The following is a 21,373-nucleotide window of genomic DNA, read 5'->3' as shown; positions in this document are numbered from 1 at the left end:
GATCGACTGAAGCTGCTTGTATTAAATGTAAGGTGTTTGGCGAAGTCACACACGTTGTACACATGAGGGGAAGTTGCTTGGCAGCGTTATTGGGCGTGTGTTGCCCTTCCTTAGCATCAATACTCATTTCGCTCAAATCAAAGGTATCTACTCCAAAATGCGATTCTGATTGCAGCGTTCTAGTCAGTGAATAAATCAGCTAAACTTAATTCTGTAGGTTCTTAAGAATCAATCCCGCAGGTCACTCTAATTATCTATTGGAAACAAATATCACTTGAGATGTTTTTGTGGTCGATTCGTACAGCATATTTTTAGTTAGGAGATAACTGTACCTAATCAAATCAAAAGCTTGGTACTCAGCAAGCTAAGCTATCGTGTCCACGGAAAATGTGTGCTTGCCTACAGGTCAGTAATTGTCTCACATGCGGCTGCAGTTCGTACAGGGATACCGGTATCACGATCGAGCGGGGCGGTTCGGACCGTACCGTAGTCGGTTTAGCTAGCGTTACCAAGTCTACCGCTCCTTCCCATGCGCGTGTAAAAAGGACCCACAGGCCTTTGCGGGGCAGACGTTTGCTAGGCACAACATGTCGGCTCGCCAACCGCATCAGGAGATACTAGACTACTCAGCCCGGGCCGTCGTCGTGGCACTCGCATTTGTCAAATTGAGGTGGCGGCGTGCAAAGGCTTTCCCGATTGTGTCCACCGTAGACGTTGTGTCACAGAACCCACTGGTCTGCGCAGCAAGACTGCATATATCGCGTGTATACCACTTTTATGCACAGAGTAGGACTTGAGGACGATCACTTCACGCGCTTGGGCAGAGAGCTTCCTCTTACGCATACAGAACTAAGGGGCGTGTTACATTGCATCAGAACTACTCACAATGGCTTTGCCCAGGAATTGGATCCTACTACTCCCAATCCACAGTCAGCTGAAATTGATCAGGGTTCCGATTATTCTAACAGTCGCACTGAAGCGTATGTGCTGTGACATGTTTGACATGGGTGAATTCACGTAGTAAAGTGTTTGGGAGGTATGCGTGTGCGTGTTGCTAATGGCACGAACAATTATGTTTATCGTTCATAACGTGGGGCTCAGGGTAACCGAGATCGAAGTTTGTTCCAGGCACATGGAAGGAGGTGATAAATCTGCGCTGCAGCAGATCTAGTGCCATCGTGATGTGTAACTGCCTGGTGCACTGTCGGGTGGAGGCTGGGATCAACAATTGTATTGCTATCTGTTGTCGTGTTGTGATCGCGGTGATGTGACATCAGGCAGATGGATTGCCTCACACATCCGCACGACGTGCAGCCACTCCTCAAGCCAACTATCAATGTTGTTCCTTGGTCGACTCTGTAGTTGTCGATACTTGGTTATCAACTGTGGCTCCCTCTCAGCCGTCGATGGGCAGAGGTGCTTCTTCAACCTCTTCAAGCGAGCGTACGCAGTATCGTCGCTCTGAATCAGGTGTATATAGCGGCGGCTGATTGTTCGGCCGATCTCCTGGGTAAAGTCATTTAACGCTTTCCTCTTGATCGTGTATCTGGCCAGTGCTCGATCGTAGTTCCGCTCCGCCTCCTGGTATCGCTGGAACTCCTCGGTCGTCATGTCCTTGAGCACAACGCCGGTGTCCTCTTCAGTCTCGTCATGGTACTGCTCCGCCTCGACGGCTGCTGGCTCCTCAAGCTTCTCAAGGGCCGCCTCATCGAGATCAGGGTTGACCATAGACCACAGTTGATGCCTGTCCGCGCTATCCTTTCGTAGGAAGATCCATTCCTCCCAGTCCGCAGGCTTCTCGAGTATAACCGTCGTCCTCGTAATCAGTCCATCCAGCTCGGTAGTAGCCATCCTGAATCAGGCTCTATCGGCTCTCAGATGTCGACTCTCGTACGGGACAGTGCGCTCGAGGCTCTTGACAAGGTAAGGTAAAGGTAGCGGTTTGATGACGTAGCTCTGTTGACAGCAGTCAATAGCTCGTCGGCATGCAGTAGCGGATACAGCGTGTGTAGTCGACAGCCGGGCTCATAACTGTAACTGCCTGGTGCAGTGTCGGGTGGAGGCTGGGATCAACAATTGTATTGCTATCTGTTGTCGTGTTGTGATGATTGTGTACGGAGCTCTCAGCTCTGAGGTAAGTGCACTTGCCCACTGGGTGGTACCTGCTACAACAAGATATCATGTGACTTCACCCACGTGGTTACATGATGACATGCGTCTTAACAACCTGGCTAGCCAACAGTGCGGGGACACAAGTCTTGTTGGGGCTGTAGGGACTCGTTACATGCATATATACCTAGGGTACTGTGCCCGGCTTCGTAATGTAGACGTGCGCGGTCTAGGTAAGCTAGTTTAGGTTTTCAGCTACACCAACAACACGATGATTGCACAGGAATCAAGACTATACAGTATAAGTCTCTGGCTTAAGACGCCGCACGGAAATGCTAGGTGCGCGGAGAACCTCGCTACACACTGTACGCCCGGGACTGGAAACAGTAGCAAAGGCTGTTGTACATGTTACACTGTCTAGCGCTTTGACCTTTTGCTTTGCGCATCACTGGGCGATCATCGGCTGCTTGACTGTAGTACCTAGAATTTCCAAGTGCATAGGATAAACCATGTCTAGCAGTCAGATGCTCAAAGTGGTGCACTTACCGGGCTGATCATACCATCGTGTAGATGTGGTTATTGTCGGACAGGAGTTTCGTTACGAAGGACTGAAGTTTGCTTGGATGCTTGGACTAGGACCTGCGAGAGCATGTTGGTACCACATCCTCGTACAGGTCGCTGATCGGAGCTTGGTAGTCTCGTAAATGTGCGCTAGGAGATTGAGGGTACAGTTTGCGGATCGAAACTGAAGAATCTCGTGTATGTCTGCCAGTGGATCGATTCGCACAGGTTCCAGATGGAAGTTGTACAGCTTCGCGAATGCCCGCTGGTCGGGCTAGTCAGCTGTATACGTCATTCCGAATAAAGACTCCTACGGGTATAAGATGGGCTTCCAGGGACTCACTTCCAGTATCCAAGCACAAGCTACATACTCAATCTTTGCAAATCACTTCGATATTCAAGATCCAAATCCTCAATCATGGCATACGCACAGTGGGTGGTTATCCATATCATCAACAGTTTCCGTCAAGGAACGATCAGCCTCAAAAACGCACAAGCCATGTGTGAGTACTCGTTTCTGGATTGACAGCATACTACCATCTGCTACCTGACTTCTATCTAGTCATCGCTAACACATGCGTGATAAGGGGGCAAATTTTACAAGAATGGCAACAAAGATGCCGAGATTGGCGCTGGTGAGGTCAACGAGACGACCGTTGCCGCGGGTTCTGAAGCCGATATTTCCTCGTGCGGTCGCTCTGACGCCGCTTCTGGCACCGAGGGCAAGGTGTACGCAACACTCTTTTGTCTGCACAGCTACTTGTCCATCGTTGCTCATATTGTTCTTCTTAGTGACGTCTTTGACGGCGATACCCAAGTCTGCACGATCTACTGGAACTGCCCCTGGGGTTCCAAGTCGAACGACTTTCAAATCCAAAACCGCAACAACGATTACGGTATTACCGTTGGTGAATGGAACAGGGACTCTGGTGCGCTTGGCAAAGTGGACGTGGATGTCTCGAAGAAGGGATAGAGATCCAGAGGTAGAAGTTGTAACTTTGTTCAGGATGGGCAGATCCGGGCAGACTCAGCTGGCAGTATGAAGTCTTCGTAGAAAGGTGTACTTGTCGCTCTTTTCAATGAATGAAGTCAACCGAGATCTTTTGAACACCTTGCTCATAGAGACGTGGCCGCTGTACGCGCTTGGGTGCTCTGATGCCTCGCCATGCTCAAGGGAACTCAAGACAGGAAGATGCGATCTAACCGTGTCTATGCCTAGGTCTTATGCATGCGCCGAACTTCATCTTGTTAAGTCCTAGTTTCTAAGTTGCTACCATCATCTAAAGACATGTTACTTCATTACTACAACTTCTATACTAGTAATGATTGACGTGACATCAACAACAATAAGTCTAACACTAGTAGCAATGTTTGGGAGATCACTATGCTTTAGTGTGTTAAAGATGTACTATGACTACATCTGTCGCAGTGAGTGCAAGCAGTGCGCAAGGAATTGAGGATTGAACTGAGGTTGTATTGTGTGAAGCTACGAACGGTATATCTACATAGGTGGCTGTAAACAGCGCTAGTGCAAAACAGGGAGTCGCCTCTCACCAAAGGTGAGGCGCGGGTTGCCTATGAGGCAAGAGACACGCAAACCGTGACAACATCTGTTAACGCACCTCACGGGCGAGTGGCTCACCCGAGCGAGTGGCTCACTTTTGCCAAGACCACACCAACACTGCAACTACTTTGCAACATTATAGTACACAACAGTAGTATACTGTGCTACACAGTATATTGCACTAATCTTTAGTACTCTACGCATCTTTCCTACACGTTCGCGCGTTATACCCTACTTTGCTACATGTGCTACAGCGTCTTAAAGACTAAGTGCTTCTATTAACACGTGACCTCTTCTTTGCCTTCTTCCCATCACTACAGGCCTTAAACTCCTTTAGAGTAGTCAGCCACACTCCCTTAGCAAAGGTTAGAGTCCCTTCTTACTGTAATTGCTTCCTTTTGTGTGATTTACGACGTGTGGCGGCCTCGTTGGCTGCCTGTAGGTCAGCGACCTAGTTGCGCACTAAAACCAGTGAATGCGCCATCACCTCTGCGCCTTTGGTAAGCTGATTATGTCGCAGTGAGTGCAAGCAGTGCGCAAGGAATTGAGGATTGAACTGAGGTTGTATTGTGTGTAGCTACAAACGGTACACATACATAGGTGGCTGTAAACAGCGCTAGTGCAAAACAGGGAGTTGCCTCTCACCAAAGGTAAGGCGCGGGTTGCCTATGAGGCAAGAGACACGCAAACCGTGACACCCCCCCTAGCTGCCGTAGGCTCAACGGCAGGGAGTCGACAACAGCTAATCAGTGTCGATTTAGTAGGTGATAGATAGCATCAATGTTATTGTTGTTAGCCTGACGTAGGCCCTTCAGGCGCTCAGTAATGTTGACAAGACCAAGTTGGCAGATAAACTCAGTGAACTTCTGCTTAGGTAGAATCTTCGTGAGTCCGTCAGCAGGCATGTGATTAGTAGGTACCTATTTTACGTTAATACGTGAGGCGGTGACCTCCTGTTAGATCTAGAGCTGATAGATATTGACGTGTTTGCCTTTTGTGTGAAGCTTGTCGTGCTCCTTCGTGACAATACGGACAGTCTGCTGGTTGTCGCACCAGATCGTAGGTATACAGTCGAGCGTGAGGTTGATGCCAGCGAAGAAACGCATCCACTCTTCCATCTGCGAGGGAGAGCAAGAGCAATTCAGACTCTGTGGTTGATTTTGTGACTGTGCGCTGGACAGTTGATTTCTAGTTAATCATGAGTCCTCCAAATTTGAAGGCGTATCCTTGAGAGCTTTGGCGAGTCTCAGGCTTGTCAGCGTACAAGGCATCGGATGATCCAAAGAAGAGAGGATCGCGGTATGTAGGATCGTCAGTGAGATACTCGGCCATGTTGTGCGCGCTGGCAGAGGCTTCAAAGGCGAGAGCCTTCGTGCTGAGCAGGTAGCGCCAGGTCTGGCGGATCTTTGAGATGTGAGACTGTCCTGGGTTGATGAGGTGGCAGGCAAAGACAACGTGCGTTCGGGCGACGTCAGGTCTACCCTAGACAGCAATGTATGCAAGAGAACCAACAAGCTGCTGGTAGAGCTTCGTACGAGCAGTATCAGTCTCCTCAGTAGACTGTGGCAGCCAGTTCTCCGTTAGTGGGATGTCTGGAGCCTTGCCCACAGCCTCAATGCTGAATTGAGCGCACACCTTGTTGATGAAAGCGTCTTGGACTAGCCAGGTCTTGTGTAGAGCTTGGTCGCGGACGATGCGGATACCAAGAAACTAGGTAAGGTCTCCCATCGCTTTAATGTTGTACAGGTCTACCAGATCCTTCTTAAAGGACTGGTGGTGATAGGCGTTTAATTGATGAAACGCCATAACAATGTCGTTAACGTAGACAAATATAATAAGCCAGCGGCTCGTATATAGGTATGGGAAGCCGTTAACTGGCTTTAGGCCTAGTTTTACAAGTTGTTGACGTAGCTCATTGTACCATAGGATTGGTGACCCCTTCAGGCCGTACAGGGCGCGGAGCACCAGCATGATCTCGCCTTTAGTATGGCGGAAGGCCTCAGGTGTCTTAGCGTATAGCTTGCGATCAATCTTGGCGTTCAGGAATGCAGTAGGGACATCGTACTGCTTCAGCTCTAGATCAAAGTAGTTGGCAATTGCAATTAGAGCGCGAAAGTTACGAATCGCGAGCGTAGCAGCGTACGTGTTGTCAAGAGGGGCTTCAAGGTCTCCTCGCACCACAAGTTGAGCCTTGAAACGTGTGAGATATCCATCTCCGTTAGTTTTGTATGTGAAGACCCACATTAGTGGCAGTACCTCGCTGTCTGCAGTAGTCTTTGAGTAAGCAGTCTATCCAAATACACCTTTAGCGTGTAGATCTCGCCATTCAATCTCCATAGCGCGTCAGAATTGATCGCCAAACATGTGTGTATTGAGCTGCTTTACAGCCTTTGGTGCAGGCGGTAGCTGAGATTGATGGATTTGTGGTACTTCATCTGCCCTGGCAGAAGCCCTATCAGAGAGAAGCTCGGTTGAGAACGCTCGTAGGTAATCGAAGAGAGGCTTAGGTCCCAGCTTCGTAGCGTAAATCTGTACAGCAAAGTTGTTTAGGTCCTTTGGCTTGCGCTTGCGCTTGCCTGAGATGATTAGGTTGGTGTCAGTTGGATCAAGATTGACGTCTTGTGGAGCTTTCTTGCCTCGCTGGCGATAGCCCTCAGGTATCATCTGAATTAAGTCCTCCTTAGAGGGTCCAGGAGTTGGTAGCTGTTGCTGGTTTGATTCAGGTGCGTCGTCAGCCATCTCACCCCCCACCTGGGAGCCTCCAGCTCTTGGAGCTGAGGTTACAGGTGCTGCTTGGCGACTGCGCTGACGAGAGGTCAACAGGTCTTCGGTGCTGATATCTTCGTCCTGTGGCATCTCTGGGTATTCGAGTAGCTCGATCACCTCCTCGATCACTGGCGCAGAGGCGTAGCCATCTATTCCATCAAAGAAGAGCGTAGGTTCGAATACGACGTCGCGTGTGACGATAACAGTATCCTTTGTAGGCAGCCATATGCGGAAGATGTTGGTGCCTTGGTAGCCAACTAGGTGACTGATGAGAGTGCGCGATTCAAGCTTGTTGGCAGCTCTCAGGTCGCGGTTGTAGATATAGGCGCGATAGCTAATAGGCCTCATATGAGCGACGAGTGGCTTTCGTCCCCATACGACCTCGTACGGCGTCTTCTAGCCTAGTGCTTCAGTTGGCGTACGATTGAGGATGTACGCAGTGGTACGATACATCTCGTGTGATAGGTTCTTGGGCAGGTTAGCGTGTATGCGCATAGCGCGAGCTCGCTGCGTAAGGACTCCGCCTGCGCGTTCAATAAGCCCATTTGGTTCCTTTGTGCTAGCTGGGGCCGGCTCGTATAGCATGCCTAGCTCTTCTGTAGTGTTGATAAGATCGTTGCCAAATCCTTTCTTGTTGTCGCATCAGATGGCGACTACGTCCGCGTTGTACACACGTTGGATTCGACGGATCAAGGCCATGAACCAACGAGTAAGTGTTAGCTTGTCCTTTCGCTTGATTGTGGTGATCTCATGCCACTTCGAGTACTCGTCTATAGAGTGTAGGGCGTATTTGCTGCCGTTGATACACTCCTCTCCCACAGGGATGATGTAGATCAAGTCTATTGCAATTTGAAAGAATGGTCGTTGTGCGCGGCTCTCAGCCGGGCGTCTTGAGATGATGTGAGTCATTCGAGCTTCGGTGCAGGTCTGGCAGAGACAGTCCATGTGGTCTCCTGTCAGTTGGACGCCAGTGACGTTTGATTCAAGCTAGTCGACTGCCTTTCGACCTAGGTGGCCCCAAATTTGACATTTAAGATTCTCGATAAGCTCTCTTTGGCGCTTCCGGATAAGCCACGTGTTCACAGTTTGCGACCACCGGTCTATGAAATGTGGCCATGCGGAGTCATCGCGGTAGTCGCAGCGATAGATGATGAACCCCCATTTTGGGTGATTACGAAGACGTGAATAATCAGCAGCCATCCTTGTCAGTAGGCTTGGCGGTGTTCCAGATAAAGAAGATTGTTTGCATTTGCGTAATAACGGCAAAGGCTGTCCTGTAAAGTTCTGTAAACTGGCTCTGAGAGACCAGAGGAACGAGGTTTGGGTGCTCAGAGCGTTGAACATACTGTACTCCTGTTTAAGGTTTTTAAGCATTTACACGGGGCGAACCCTTTCCTGGAGGATAGGATTTTCCGGGATCTAATCCCAAAACAGCACCGTGTCGTTCGCGCAATGCGCGGATTGCCGTAATGCGCCGTTTCACACCAAAGCGCACTGATAGGATCAAGGCTACAGAGCTACCTACACTACACTGTAATACACATGCGGTGTATATGACACCGCGTAGTGTTTGAAATACCACAATATAGAGAGATGGTGTGAAAACAATTCTGAAGTATAAAAAACACTACTTTACCCATGTACATAAATGAAATAGACGAGTGTATATTGACAAATACATGTTCTCTTGCGGCCAACATGCAGTTTATTTAAACCTACTCTTGGGATAGTGTAAAATACCCAGCTAGGTACCGCAGTGCTGTGTACAGTACACTAAGAATGAAAGAATGTAGACAAAAAGGTCTGCATCTCAAGAATAATAGCTATACTATCCTGATGCAGGATGCACGAACCAGAATGTTACAGCCTCTATGGAGGGTTGTCGTCTGCCCCTGACTATGCACCCGTGCCACAATAGGCCTCAGTATCTCCACAATACCCATATTCACTGCAGCACTTCTCGCCAAGATCAGCGAAAGGCGATCTAGGCTCTACACTTTGGATCTTCTCGTCATTATGTAATGCGCCCTTCGAATTGTAGGTCTGAATGTCTCATTAGACACTGTATGCTCGTTGGACATTATATGATCACAGCTTGCAAAAGCGACTTCAAATATCCCACGTGACATGTTGTGGCTCTGCACTCTTATGCAGAGCTGTTGATCCCTTCTCAATCAATTCCTGGGCTTCCTCATCTTTACCTTGGGACAATAAGGCATTTCTCAACTTTGTTATTGCTTGTGAAGTCTCTGGATGGTCGGGACCGAGGACCTCCATTTGAAGATAGAGTGCCTGGCGAAAGATCTGCTCAGCGCGACTGAACTGTCCTTGAGAGAAATAAATGTCACCCGAATTTCCCAGAGTCAAGATAGTGTTATAGTGTTTGGGACCTAGAAGCTCCGTCTGAAGTCGCAGAGCCTCCTGGTTCATCGTTTTGGCCTCTTCGAATTTCGCTTGGTGCAAGAGCGTAACAGCAAGCCATTTTTTTGTAATCGCTGTGTGCGGATGTCGATCCCCCAACATTTTCACGCGAAGGGCTAGGACGCGACGATGAGTCTCTTCGGCTTTGGCGAACTGGCCCAAATTCTCTTGAGCAACACCAAGACAACTCATAGTAGCTAGAGTGGCAGGATTTTCTTCCCCTTGGACTCTCAGTCGAGTCTCGAGGAGATTTCGATGCATATCCTCGGCTTCCTGATGCCTACCCTGCTGCGCCAACGTCTGAGCAAGGTAGCCAGTCGTCGTCAAAACATTAGGATGTTCGGGATGAAGCACCTCGATTTGAAGACTGAGAGCGTTCCGATGCATCTCTTCTGCTTCCGCGTATCTGCCGTCGTCGTACATTGCCTAGGCGAGATAGTTCATACTTCGTCCCACATCGGGATGCTTCGGACCTAATACATCCTTTCTGAGTTCCAAGATCTCTCGATGCCGCTTTTCAGCTTGTCTGTAATCGCCTTGGTGATTGAGGGCCTCTGCCATGCCGAACCTACTCATTAGGCTTTCCCTGTTCTCTTTACCGGACACTTGCAGACGTAAATCTAGCGCCCGACTATACGAGCTACAAGCATCCTTGTACTCTCCGTTACTGTACAGACATTTTGCCATCTTTTCTGCTAGAATAACTCTTCGCAAGTCATCTTTGACCGGTTCAGACGAGGTAAGGAGATATTCTGTATGGTGCAAGTACGCAGTCCAAGTCGCCCGATCTTTGAATGCGCCATCGGGAAGAAGTTCTTCGAGTAGGTCCGTAACTCTGCTTATCCAGAGTTCCAATTTGACCTCGGTTCGTAACCAATGCCTCGTCGCCAGGTGTACCAGTGGATGCATGTCAAAGACAGCTATATTGTCTCTTTTTCTGACGAAAGAGTACGCCTTCAACGCCCCGATTGCCTCTAAGCCTTGCTTCCTGGATGGCTGCGGAGGCAGTAGTGACTGGGGAATTTCGTGGTTGGACACACAGGCCATGAAAGACATGAATTCGATGGCAACAGGATGTTTTCGAGTGAGTTGAGCCATCGAGACTGCCCATGTAGCTGCGATAGAATTTTTGATCGTCTGGTATCTCCCGTGGGTCTCAAATTCTTCACTTAAAACCTCTATCTTTTCTGTCTCGCTGCCTTGGTACAGCTCAATGTAGTCGTCGATTTCAGTATCGTTCTCATTAATGTAAGAGACCGCTTGAGTGATCGCTAGAGGCAGATATCCAAGAAGCGTGAGCAGTTCTTTGGTAGCATTTGGTCGTCGTACTGTCTTCTCTTGCACTAATGACTTTTTCAGCAGTTGTTCAGCGTCGTCCGGGCTCATCATCTCCAGAAAAATAATGTTCTCATGTGCTTGTCTTACTGCTATCCTCCGGTTGCGCGTGGTCAGGAGTACACAACCGAGAGGACTAGATGGGACATAGTCTATGAGCGCCGGGTTACTGAGAGCGTCGTCTGTCGACTTTTGAAAAACAATATTGATATCATCGGCGTTGTCGACAATCATCAACCACGGGTGTAATCTCTGGTCATTGCATAATGCATCTTTGACGAGTTGTTTGACGTCTGCGCCGTGTGCTTCGATGCCGGGTATTCTGAGCGCCGTACCAATCTGTTTGTAAGCTTGCTCGAACGCTAGGTGATCATTTGCAGGAACCCAAAAGACGGAGGCCTCCCGCTTTTGTGCTTTGGTACGATAAGCAAACTCTAGTGCGATCTGGGTTTTCCCGACACCCCCAAGCCCATACAGAGCCATATTGGGCCTGAGCACGTCCGAGTTTGACCATCTGTGCAACGTAGAAAGTTCTTGTTCACGTCCCACAAATTTGTCGTTTTTGGGAAACGGCACAATCCACTGAGGTCCTGTTGTGATGCGTTAACGGAACTGCTCAATCATGCATTGGCCAAGGCCTGGTCCAATTGATTGTGGAGTTAAATGGTAAGGACCTGCCTGGTGAATCTGATTGCACAAGAAAAATACTGTCTGCGACGTGAGACGGTTGTGAAGCTACATGTACTTGTTCTCCCTCAACCACTGTTGGTAGGGCAAAGATGAGTTCTTTTGCATACGCCGCAGCAACCGCCGCAGCATACTCCTGCCATTCCTTATTTTTGTGAGCATCTGCGTAGTCGCAGATACCACGTATGACAACACAGGGCAGCTCATTCATCAGACCGGCTGCCTCCATTTCGAAACACAACACACCCCCAAGGCGAGCACTAATCTCGTCTCGCAGTCGACCACTCTTTATGACCTGGTTCCCCGAGGCGATCAGTCCGTGGTGAATTCGTACTGCTTCACGTGGGTGCCGACGAGGTCTCAAAATCTCTTCCCAACTCTGAAAAGCGTGTGGATCTGCTGGCTCGGGCTGATATAAAATATCAGTATCGTCCTTTGGTCGACAAAAGCGAGGACTCAGATCTGGATAGCGCTTTATCATCTCCGATAGGTAAGTTTCGATCTCGTGGCCGCGGATTTGATGTAATGAGATGAGTTTCGAAATGGTCGTCCGAAGTACTAAGGGTGGCCCATTCAATGAGCCCGTCCGTATCCAGCCCTTGTCCTTGGTATTTTTTCCCATGTCATGCTGCACAACACCGCCAAATCCATTTGTTGGCACACTGACAACGATGTCACCTAACCTAATATCCTGATCTTTGCTGGGTACACCACCTCCAATGCCTACCATTAGCCCCATCTTAAGCGCTGGGAAGTTCGCCAACATCCTCGCAGCAACGGCAGAGGCTGGATGACTACCAATTTCGCCGCTTGGCAAGCAAACAATGACTATGTTGAACGGTCCTATTGAGCCAAGGGTGTAATTGTTGGTGTCCGAAACAGATTGAGGCAAGGTCTCATGCTCCGTATCGAGCATTGCGATGGCCGCGGTCATCTCCTTGGGCAAGGCACAAATCCAGCCGATCGTGTAGGCGCCATGACTGAACTGTACTCGGGGCATGGCGTGACGGTACTATGGCGTCGGCAAGGCTTTTCGGGTAGAGCTGATTATCGGGCAGTACTCTGTCGATGGATGAAACATCACGTCGTGCTCGAATACATCATGTGGTCTTCTCAGCTTATCTGGACCAGCCACCCCGCACGAGGCTGTTTGACCCCGCGATCATGTGCCTACAAAGCCACTTCCGTCAGTCCTTCTTGCTCGATGCGATACAAGGTGTCCTCGATATCTCACAGTTGCACTAAAATACACCGAAACATCCTCTGAATTCCATAGCCATCATGCCATCAATATCTGAACAGGACCTCATCAGCCCTGCTGGCTATTCTACCAATTCACCTCCATCTCAATCTCATTAGAGACATCGAGCCTGGATCCACCTATATCAAGGCCTTGCAAAACAGATTTTCGAAAGCGACAGGGCGTCTGAATATAATCCCATGCTACGAACTACGCCAAACACCTCAGTCTGAGTTTGCCAAAGATGGAACAATCGTCCGTAGAGGGAAAAGCGCTTTGAACGTATCGGAAAGCTCTGCCTGTCTGTATTGCGCGAACGAGATCAGACTCCCAATAAACGAGAATCATTCGATGATCGCAAAGCTTGCTAAGAGAGATGGGAGCGCTTATTATAGGGTGGTAGACAACTTATCTTGTCTTGTCAATACTTCTCGCAGAGGAGAACCCTTGCGGCATGCTTGTGGCCCTAACGTCAAGATGAACCAGTGGGTAAGAAGTAGAAACAATATTCACAATAGGTGGCAGCTTGAAGCTGATTCTGGATCGTTGAATGTAATCGACCACGACGTCAAGGGACGTCCGACGCCTGTGCCGAATGCGAATACCAGAACTACGAACAATACGGAAACGAAAGAAAGGAAAATAATGCCACTGGATCATTCCACATTTCCTACCCTTGATCATCGTGTCATGAACTGCCAGACACGTGTCTATGTTCACGGTGTCTGGGATCTCTTTCATTACGGGTGAGAAACTCGTACATCGATCAAGTCTGGTGGATTTACTGATAGCTATAGTCACGTGAAATTTCTCGAGAACGTAAAGCTGGCTATGCCTGGCACGTATCTTATCGTAGGGGTAGTAGGCCAGGAAGGTCTACCTTCCTGCAAGAAATCAGCAGTCATGTCTGGAGCTGAGAGAAGCGAAATGGTACGCGCGTGTAGATATGTCGACGAGGTCATGGATGACTGTCCCTATTTCCTCCCACCTGACTTTGGGTCTCAGTTATACATCGATTACTATGGTTGTAGCGAAACAGCCTTAGCAAAAGCACTCTTCAATCCCTTCAAGTTCTTGGAGGGACGAAGCAAATTTGTGGTAATTCCAAGGACTCCGCACGTCAGTTCGGCAGACATAATCAAGCGGATCATGGGCAAGTGCGACACATATTCTTGAATTACATAACGAGCAACATCACTGGCTGCTAAGTCATAATCGGCCTATCTACCGTGTACACACCTCTATAATCGATGGAAGAATCCCTCCAATTCGCCCAGAAACTCCGAACGCTCTGTCCGAACCATCTGAACAATATCCGCTGATTGACCATTCGTTACTGTACTCAGCTCAGACTCGCCGAGAAGGAGGTATTTTGCAAACCAGGAACGCCCTGAAAAGAACAAGAGAATGCCAGTTCAATCAAATCCAAAATTTCTTCCAGATGTCAAGTTCCTCCTGTGTGCCTTGCCACTATAATTTCATCAGTCTCCTCTCCTCTCCAAACCCTCGAGTCATACCTTGAACTTGACTTCGTGAACGCCTCGAAATCCTTCGCTTGTGCTCGGACTCTGATACCGTTTGACTAGGTCCAAAAACGGCGTTCGAGGATAAACAGGTCGATCTTCCGAGTTGATCTTCGCCAGAGCGTATCAGGCATGCAGGCACAAGAAGAAACTGTGGTCAGATCTTGGACTTACCGGATGTCCCCCGAGCGCTCTGACAGTGTCGTTGTGAAGGCATAAATTAGTCGATGATTCAAGAGCATATGCGTCAGCTTCAACAGCGTATTTCGAAGCTATTGCGACCCAGGGAGCTCGAGATTCGACGTCGATGTTCAGATCATCTGGTTCGGGTGAGTATGCACGCATACATCCATTACGACGACCACTGACCGATCACGACCTGGTACAATGTGAGTATCAACAGAGAGACCTTATCGGTAGAAGTCTTACCAGCGTGCCACGGATCACTGTCTCGTCGACGGCGTAAATGAAGTCTTTCCTTGTAGCGTACGCATGAGCTGATTGCCTCAAATAACCACGAGACTGTAAGAAACGGCGAAAGAAGGTTGTTTTTCCGGCACCAGGCAGTCCCACTAGAATTATCATGGTGGGGAAATGTTGCGGCTCAGTAACGTCTAGGTAAAGTGTTGGCGAAATCTCTCCTCCACGCTTGCTACCATGGCTGTAACATGAGCTCACCTTCGTCTTCACTATCTCGCTGCAGATCCCGTTGAATATACCATTCCGGATGGAATTTGTGGCCCAAAGGTTTCGCAGATTCTCCAAGGAAGAACACTTCAGGGGTATGGAATGGTATCCCCGCATTCAATGCCTAGAGATCAGCAAGAAGACCAGAAGTTTACATTGAATTGAGTACTCGTACCAAGTCGATCGCGACGATCTTGATCTCCCCTCGCACGTTGGAAGAGGTAGGCTTTGCCCCCATCGTTGTGGCCACACAATTGCCCACAAGAAGCGTTCCGCCGGAACGATTAAATCTCCATGTCACTGGTGGTTTCGTTTCCATGGTTGATGAGTACAGCTTGCATATATGATGTTATTCCATGTAATACGCCGCGCGATGAATTGAAATTTACGTCTTGCCTGCACGCAGCCCTCGTGTCAAGAAACTTATCTAGCAAGAATGTGCTTACGATAATGGGTCAGCTGCTGAGAACGAAGAAGTAGTGGTATTGCAAAGTCAACGAGGCACAGCGACCTCAAAATACAGTTTCCGTTGTCGTCGAATCACAATGAAATGATTCAAGATAACTATTGAAATTTAAAAGTCCCATCCAATCCGTACCACTTGTTGAGTTCAATCTGTAGCCGCCAACATTGCAGATGTGACAAATACAGGGCTCTTGTAGTAAGCCGTAAGCCGTATTGGGTGAGTCTAGAAGCAGGCTGTTATGTGCGTCACTGTAGTCGGGAGACAAAAGGTCGGGTGACAAAAGGTTCTTTCATTCGTCCACTGTGCGGCGGTTCGCCCAGATCTGAACAGGCAACCTTTAGCGACCACTGGCTGTCTCTGGCTTCCATTGTCATCCGTAACTCCTGTTGCGAAGATAGTGATGGACGGTGTGTAGAATGCGTGGGACAAGGCGGGCCAATTGATGGGGCCAGATTCAAGGGACATATTTGAAAGGGCACCTGCGAATTTGAGCTTGGCAAAATGCAGAGCAACGATGCCAAGTGTGAGCGGGCTGACTCTGCTCCAATAGCCTCGAGCCCATAAGCGCTGTACTAATTTAGCAGCAAGCCTAGACAAGGCCGCGATACCAACCAATCTACCCGCTAAGAAAGAGGTGTTGCTGATCTTCGCGTTAATTAGGGGTATTTACTTGTCTAAGAAACCAGTTTACGTCTTCCGCGATACCGTAAACAGACGAATTAGCAGTTCATGTGGTGGCAGGGCAAGTGACAACAAGGCTTCCCGTTCGCTCAGCCCTATTTAAGCAATGTACCGGCGGATTAGTAGTTAGGTGGGTGACCACTAGCGAATACCCGCTGTTGTATGTTTTACTTTTTGCCCTCCACGCATCCAGATAGTCACACCTCTCTTTTAGTTGTGTTCGCACGATGGTGTTCGTTGCTGCAAGTTCGCAGCACAGTAACATTTATAATCACAATTAATCACCGCCATAATCTACTATAAGTTTAATCTACACTTGGCAATCCCAGCAAGAGTATCCCAAACGCCCGCCTAGGCAGATTTAATATCACTGCTACAACAGCGGCGAACTCGAGCACGCGAGCTTCCTGTGGTTGTAGATTGTCAATGTTACTGCTGGTATATACCAGCGGACTGACCCATGAGTGATCTACCTGTTCACACTCTAACTAACTGATGTTGTTGTAGCATGATGTAAAGCGAATCGCGAGCATTGCGGATTATATATTGTTCTGGCGGTATTCGGAGGTTGTGGACAACTCGCTGAGGATGAGGCTGTAGACTTGGTACATCAGGATCAGTACAGTGTGGAACTGTAAGATATGGTCGAGGTACCGAATTATATGGAGCCTATAAAGGAAGATCGAGCATGTGAAAACAATTCCAGTCGTAGTGAGGGCGACCCAGAAGACCACTAGGCAGAATTCATCCCAAGATTTATTCGGATGCTGTCTTGTTGTGATCAAATTTCGAGCAGTATATTTCATGCTTTGATGGTCATCTATTCTCGTTTTACTGTTCGCCATAGCCATTGAGTGTAAACGGTCCAAATACTGGCGCCCGAGCAGATCTAGGCGAGAAAGCCGAACGCAGTGCCGAACCTAACGGAGTCAGACGTTGGCCTGCGAAGTTATGCCCATATCTGAGCTGAATTTCTTGTTGATTAGATTCTCCAACTACCCTGCAGTTAGTAGAACACATAATGTGCAATGCTCACAATTGCACCGAGCCCGAAGAAAGCGCAATTAGAATGGGTAATTTCCATTTGTGAATATAGCATTTGGTCCATCTTGGCGTGATCCGTGTGTGTTTACTAATGGTACAATAGTCGGAGATCAGGCAGAAGAATCCATGTGGCGAGACGGCAGCAGCGAGCTCTGGCTTACATCTTGCGTGTTTGTTCCCTCCAAGTCTAGTCGCTTCTCTGCAGGACAGACTGGATACTCGATGTTCCGGTTGCAACACTGGCGGTGAAAGTAGAAGTTGGTAGCACAATCGTCTTGAACCGCCGGATTTCTTCAATAAATTAGCATCTTTGACCCCATTTGAATCCAGATTAGCCGTGCTCGGGCTATAAAGGCGACACACAAGGCTGACTCGAAGGCTGTTGCAATTTGGGTCAGGAACGATGACGGTTTGCCCAGGAACATGGCGCACATGGCTATCCTACACTGGGGATGCAGAAATATCCCGGTTCACTCTTTCTTGATATGGTAATACATCAAGAGACGAGGAGCCACCCTTCTGAATGGCGAAGAAGCAGGTTGCCCTGTGCAATGCTTATAGCAAGGATATCTTGATAAGAGTATGTTGATGCACGAGCATTCAACAACTATAACTTATTGAGTATCAAGTTATCACAGTGCAGGTACCTGCCAGTAGGTCCTCGTAGGCGTACTGAGTGTTCGGATTGGTGTTCGCACGCTTCCCCAGGCTGACGATTAGCAGGAGTGCATGAGCTCATGCACAGAGTCACCGCCACGAACGAAGGGCGGGCATTCCTGTCACACATGCCGATTGCTGACAAGTGTTATGATTCGCGCATCGCAGACAATAGTATTGGTGTACGCGACGCTCGCAACCAATCCGATCAATCAGTACAGCAACGTGACATGCAATCGACTCATGGTTGCACCTCCTTGTTCGCTCTCGATTCAGGCAAGGCGCATCCGGGGAGATGAGCTCGTTCGCAAGAGACAGAAGGACACTCGCGGTACCTGTAAGGGTTCATGAATTAATAACATGGAGCAAGAGCTACGACCGTCATTGCGATCCCTCAAAGCTCCGGCCAAGATCGTACGTTGCAGTTCTGTCGCTGAATGATAGTCGCTCGGACAATTGACAGGGGCTGATGAAGCAACCTCAGTCACCAGGCGTTTTCTTGAAACAGCTCAGAAGGACTTTGATGAGGAGCTTCCTGTCCACAGGCTTTGCAATGTATCCAGTCATTCCCTTGGCGATATAGGCTTCAGCGTGGCCCTTGAGCGCGTTTGCAGTCATTGCGATGATAGGCATGTGATAGCCTTTATCCCTGAGCTCTTGTGTGGCGGAGACGCCATCCTGTACTGGCATGTTGATATCCATCAAGATGAGGTCATAAGGCACAGGCGCATGTTGATGGATGGCTGTTTGTATCGTCTTCGCAACAGCTTCTTTGCCATCAACGGCAACATCAATGTCGGGGAACCCAAGACCAGTCAACATACGCAACATAACCTTTCGGTTGATAAAGTTATCTTCCGCCAACAGCAAGCGCTTGGTGACAGCAACGTTCTTCATCTCCTCCAGATGGTCCCCAATTGCTGGTGTTGGAACTCGAAGTCCGTTCAACTCGATGTGGGGAGTTTTGACGGTCTGGAATTGTTTGCACTTCTTGAGCTTGATGGTGAACCAGAACACACTGCCGTGGCCTCCAGGATTTGAGTGGAATCCAATCTCACCACCCATGAGCTCAGAGAGGCTTTTGCAGATGCTTAGGCCAAGTCCAGTTCCCTTGTATCGCTTGGTTGCAGAATTGTCGAATTGGGTGAACGGAGTAAAGAGCGCATTTGCAGATGCTACAGGCACACCGATGCCGGTATCCACGACCTCGGTCCAAATTACGGAATTCTCTTCGTCCTCGCCTTCGAGCCTAGTATTCACATGTACAGATCCCTTTTCGGTGAATTTAGCAGCATTTGAAACTAGGTTCTGAACGATCTGGCGATACCGCAGACTGTCGCCTTCCCCGGCCTGTGGTATCCGAGGATCTAGGTGGATCTCGAATTTGACTTGAGCACCGAACAGCTTTTGTTGCGCTCGGTGAACCGAATGTACGATGTCTGCGATGTTGATGATGTCGTGGCTTATCGAGAAGCTGCCATTGGCCAACTTGCTGTAGTCGAGGATGTCGTTAATCACCTGGAGGAGGACCTCGCCGGATTCTTGGATGATGCGAGCCAGGTCCAACTGATCAAAGTCAAGCTTTGTATCCAGTAGCAAGGTCAGTGCTGAGAGCAAGCCGTGCATGGGAGTTCTGATTTCATGGGACATGTTCGCCAGGAACTCTGACTTCAACTTCGATGCCTCCTCGTATGCACCGATAAGTTGCTGCTCGGCCTTGCGTCGATCCGTCAAGTCGCGAGTGACCTTCGAGAATCCGATAAGGACGCCCTCTCTGAAGACAGGGGTGATAACGACGTTAGCCCAGAACCGGGAGCCATCCTTCCTGTACCGCCAGCCCTCATCTTCGCAACGACCATCACGAAGAGCATCGCGAAGCTCGCATCCTGGCTTATCCGAAGCAAGGTCTTTTTCACCATAGAACATAGAAAAGTGCTGCCCAACGATCTCTGATTTCGTATAGCCCTTGAAAGCCTGAGCACCAGCATTCCAAGTGGCAATGTTTCCATTTGGGTCAAGCATGAAGATTGCGTAATCTTTGACCGTTTCGACTAGAATCCGGAAGGTCTCGTTCGTGTACAAGCGTTCCTCCAGCTCCAGCCTCTTTCTATGCTCCTCGGTGACATCGTGGAACTCCAGCTGTGTGCAGTGAAGGCTGTCATTGCGGTAGATGGGAACTGCGCGGGTTCTCCAGACTTGCTGCGAATCAGTTAGGTGGTCAACCTGAGTCCATGACCCAGTTTCCTCTGCGGCCCGGAGCGATTCGCGGGCCGAGGCAAGCACTGGCAAATCTGGTCGGTCAAGAACGTGCCGCCCCATGAGATCCTCGCGTCTACCTCCTGGCAAGGTCATAACAAGGCTGTCTGATACCTGAACGATTTTGCGCGATGCATCAACGATGAGTGTAGGAACAGGCGTAAAGCGGAAGATGTCGAAGCAGGCGCTACTGACATCCTCCACACTGTCGGGACGTTTTGGCTGTGTCGGGAGATCGACAAGTGCAGAAGCCGGTGAATTTGGCAGAATTGCATCCAGGGATGCGGCGACAACGCCTGTCATACTGTCACATTCAAGAGCAGCCGGGCTATGCTGTTTGCGACGCTATGGTAAGGTGCAGCTTCGAAGAGGGTACGTATCCAGGGAAAATCGTACGAGGATTGCATGAAAAACTTGCAGAGACAGGGCCTGACCACCTTTTGAGGGGCATTGCTCCCCGGAGACGCAGTTTAGACGCACCCTTCACTCGCAACAGGGAGTTTGTGTCGCCCGCAGTGCCACTTAAGAAGTCATAAAGGGCCTGTGCGTTCGTGGCCACTACTGGCGATCAACGCCGTCGAACGCTGTCACTCCGTTCCGTCTTCATGTGCATCAGACAGAGCGTACCTTGCGCCTGATGTGTCTGCAATAAACAGCCTCTTTGCACATCACAGCCCTGATCTTTACGTGTCTCACGCTGTTTCATGTTCCTCGCTCGCGAAGCGAAAAGCCTCTGACGCAACAATGACATGATTTTATTTCTAGCCTTTCCTCCTCGGCTGGAAAATGCCAACAGCCGCAAGCTATTATGGAGACCGTTACGAGGATTCTCGCCTCGCATACCTGCCTTACACTACGGTGGATGTCTAGAACATCAAAGAGAGCGCCGGTTGTTGTCCAGAACACGTGTTTCACACGCTAGCACCGACCTCGAGAGATGAACAAAGTCGACGTGCCGGGCGGCGCGGGTCGCAATGCGCACGATTGTGACCTCGAACATCATCGTTGATTCCATGAGCCTTGACATCAAATCAGCCTCCTACCGGTTTTCTATAAGCGAGCATTGAGGGCTTGCAGGGCGGTTCTCCATCCGGGTTGTATACCGGGAAAGGGGTGTTTTAGCCAAAAATCAATTTCTTTGCCTTATTTGCCCTGTTTTTAGGGCAAGATACTCTGTTTTATACTGATGTCTCCGTCTTTTTCTGAGTCTTGAAATAGACCTCTCCCTATTAGTAATGTTTATATTCCTTGCTAAGCCTTTTCTTTGCTACCTCTCTTCCTCTGCTAAACCTTGACAATTCTTAAGGGAGAGGCTAAAATACTTGCCAAATTTCACATTTCTACCCCAGGCCCGCCTCATTAAGTAGAGGTCCAGG

The 21,373-nt window shown here is 49.2% G+C and overlaps 5 protein-coding genes across 5 annotated transcripts; 2 read left to right on the top strand and 3 right to left on the bottom strand.

Moving 5' to 3' along the window:
• Positions 1-3,088: 3,088 nt before the first annotated feature.
• M421DRAFT_97765 (Aegerolysin family protein) lies at positions 3,089-3,643 on the top strand (the record flags this gene model as incomplete). Its single annotated transcript, XM_033598541.1, has 3 exons — positions 3,089-3,173; positions 3,258-3,399; positions 3,463-3,643. The coding sequence occupies 3 exons, from the start codon at positions 3,089-3,091 to the stop codon at positions 3,641-3,643; spliced, it is 408 nt and encodes a 135-aa protein (XP_033453939.1).
• A 5,466-nt stretch (positions 3,644-9,109) lies between these two features.
• M421DRAFT_97764 (uncharacterized protein) lies at positions 9,110-12,788 on the bottom strand (the record flags this gene model as incomplete). Its single annotated transcript, XM_033598540.1, has 5 exons — positions 9,110-9,847; positions 9,878-10,417; positions 10,541-11,338; positions 11,502-12,428; positions 12,783-12,788. 5 exons carry the CDS (start codon positions 12,786-12,788, stop codon positions 9,110-9,112), a joined length of 3,009 nt encoding a protein of 1,002 aa, XP_033453938.1.
• Positions 12,789-13,373: 585 nt separating this feature from the next.
• On the top strand, positions 13,374-13,859 carry M421DRAFT_51539 (Nucleotidylyl transferase; the record flags this gene model as incomplete). Its single annotated transcript, XM_033594941.1, has 2 exons — positions 13,374-13,429; positions 13,481-13,859. 2 exons carry the CDS (start codon positions 13,374-13,376, stop codon positions 13,857-13,859), a joined length of 435 nt encoding a protein of 144 aa, XP_033453937.1.
• A 243-nt stretch (positions 13,860-14,102) lies between these two features.
• On the bottom strand, positions 14,103-14,791 carry M421DRAFT_1064 (P-loop containing nucleoside triphosphate hydrolase protein; the record flags this gene model as incomplete). Its single annotated transcript, XM_033587123.1, has 5 exons — positions 14,103-14,153; positions 14,201-14,317; positions 14,381-14,526; positions 14,576-14,585; positions 14,636-14,791. 5 exons carry the CDS (start codon positions 14,789-14,791, stop codon positions 14,103-14,105), a joined length of 480 nt encoding a protein of 159 aa, XP_033453936.1.
• A 3,430-nt stretch (positions 14,792-18,221) lies between these two features.
• On the bottom strand, positions 18,222-20,300 carry M421DRAFT_88844 (two-component system protein A; the record flags this gene model as incomplete). Its single annotated transcript, XM_033597707.1, has 1 exon — positions 18,222-20,300. One exon carries the CDS (start codon positions 20,298-20,300, stop codon positions 18,222-18,224), a length of 2,079 nt encoding a protein of 692 aa, XP_033453935.1.
• Between the last annotated feature and the right edge of the window lie 1,073 nt (positions 20,301-21,373).

Source organism: Didymella exigua (assembly GCF_010094145.1).
Source record: "Didymella exigua CBS 183.55 unplaced genomic scaffold M421scaffold_2, whole genome shotgun sequence".
Taxonomy (NCBI): domain Eukaryota; kingdom Fungi; phylum Ascomycota; class Dothideomycetes; order Pleosporales; family Didymellaceae; genus Didymella; species Didymella exigua.
This window is presented reverse-complemented; position numbering and strand designations above follow the sequence as displayed.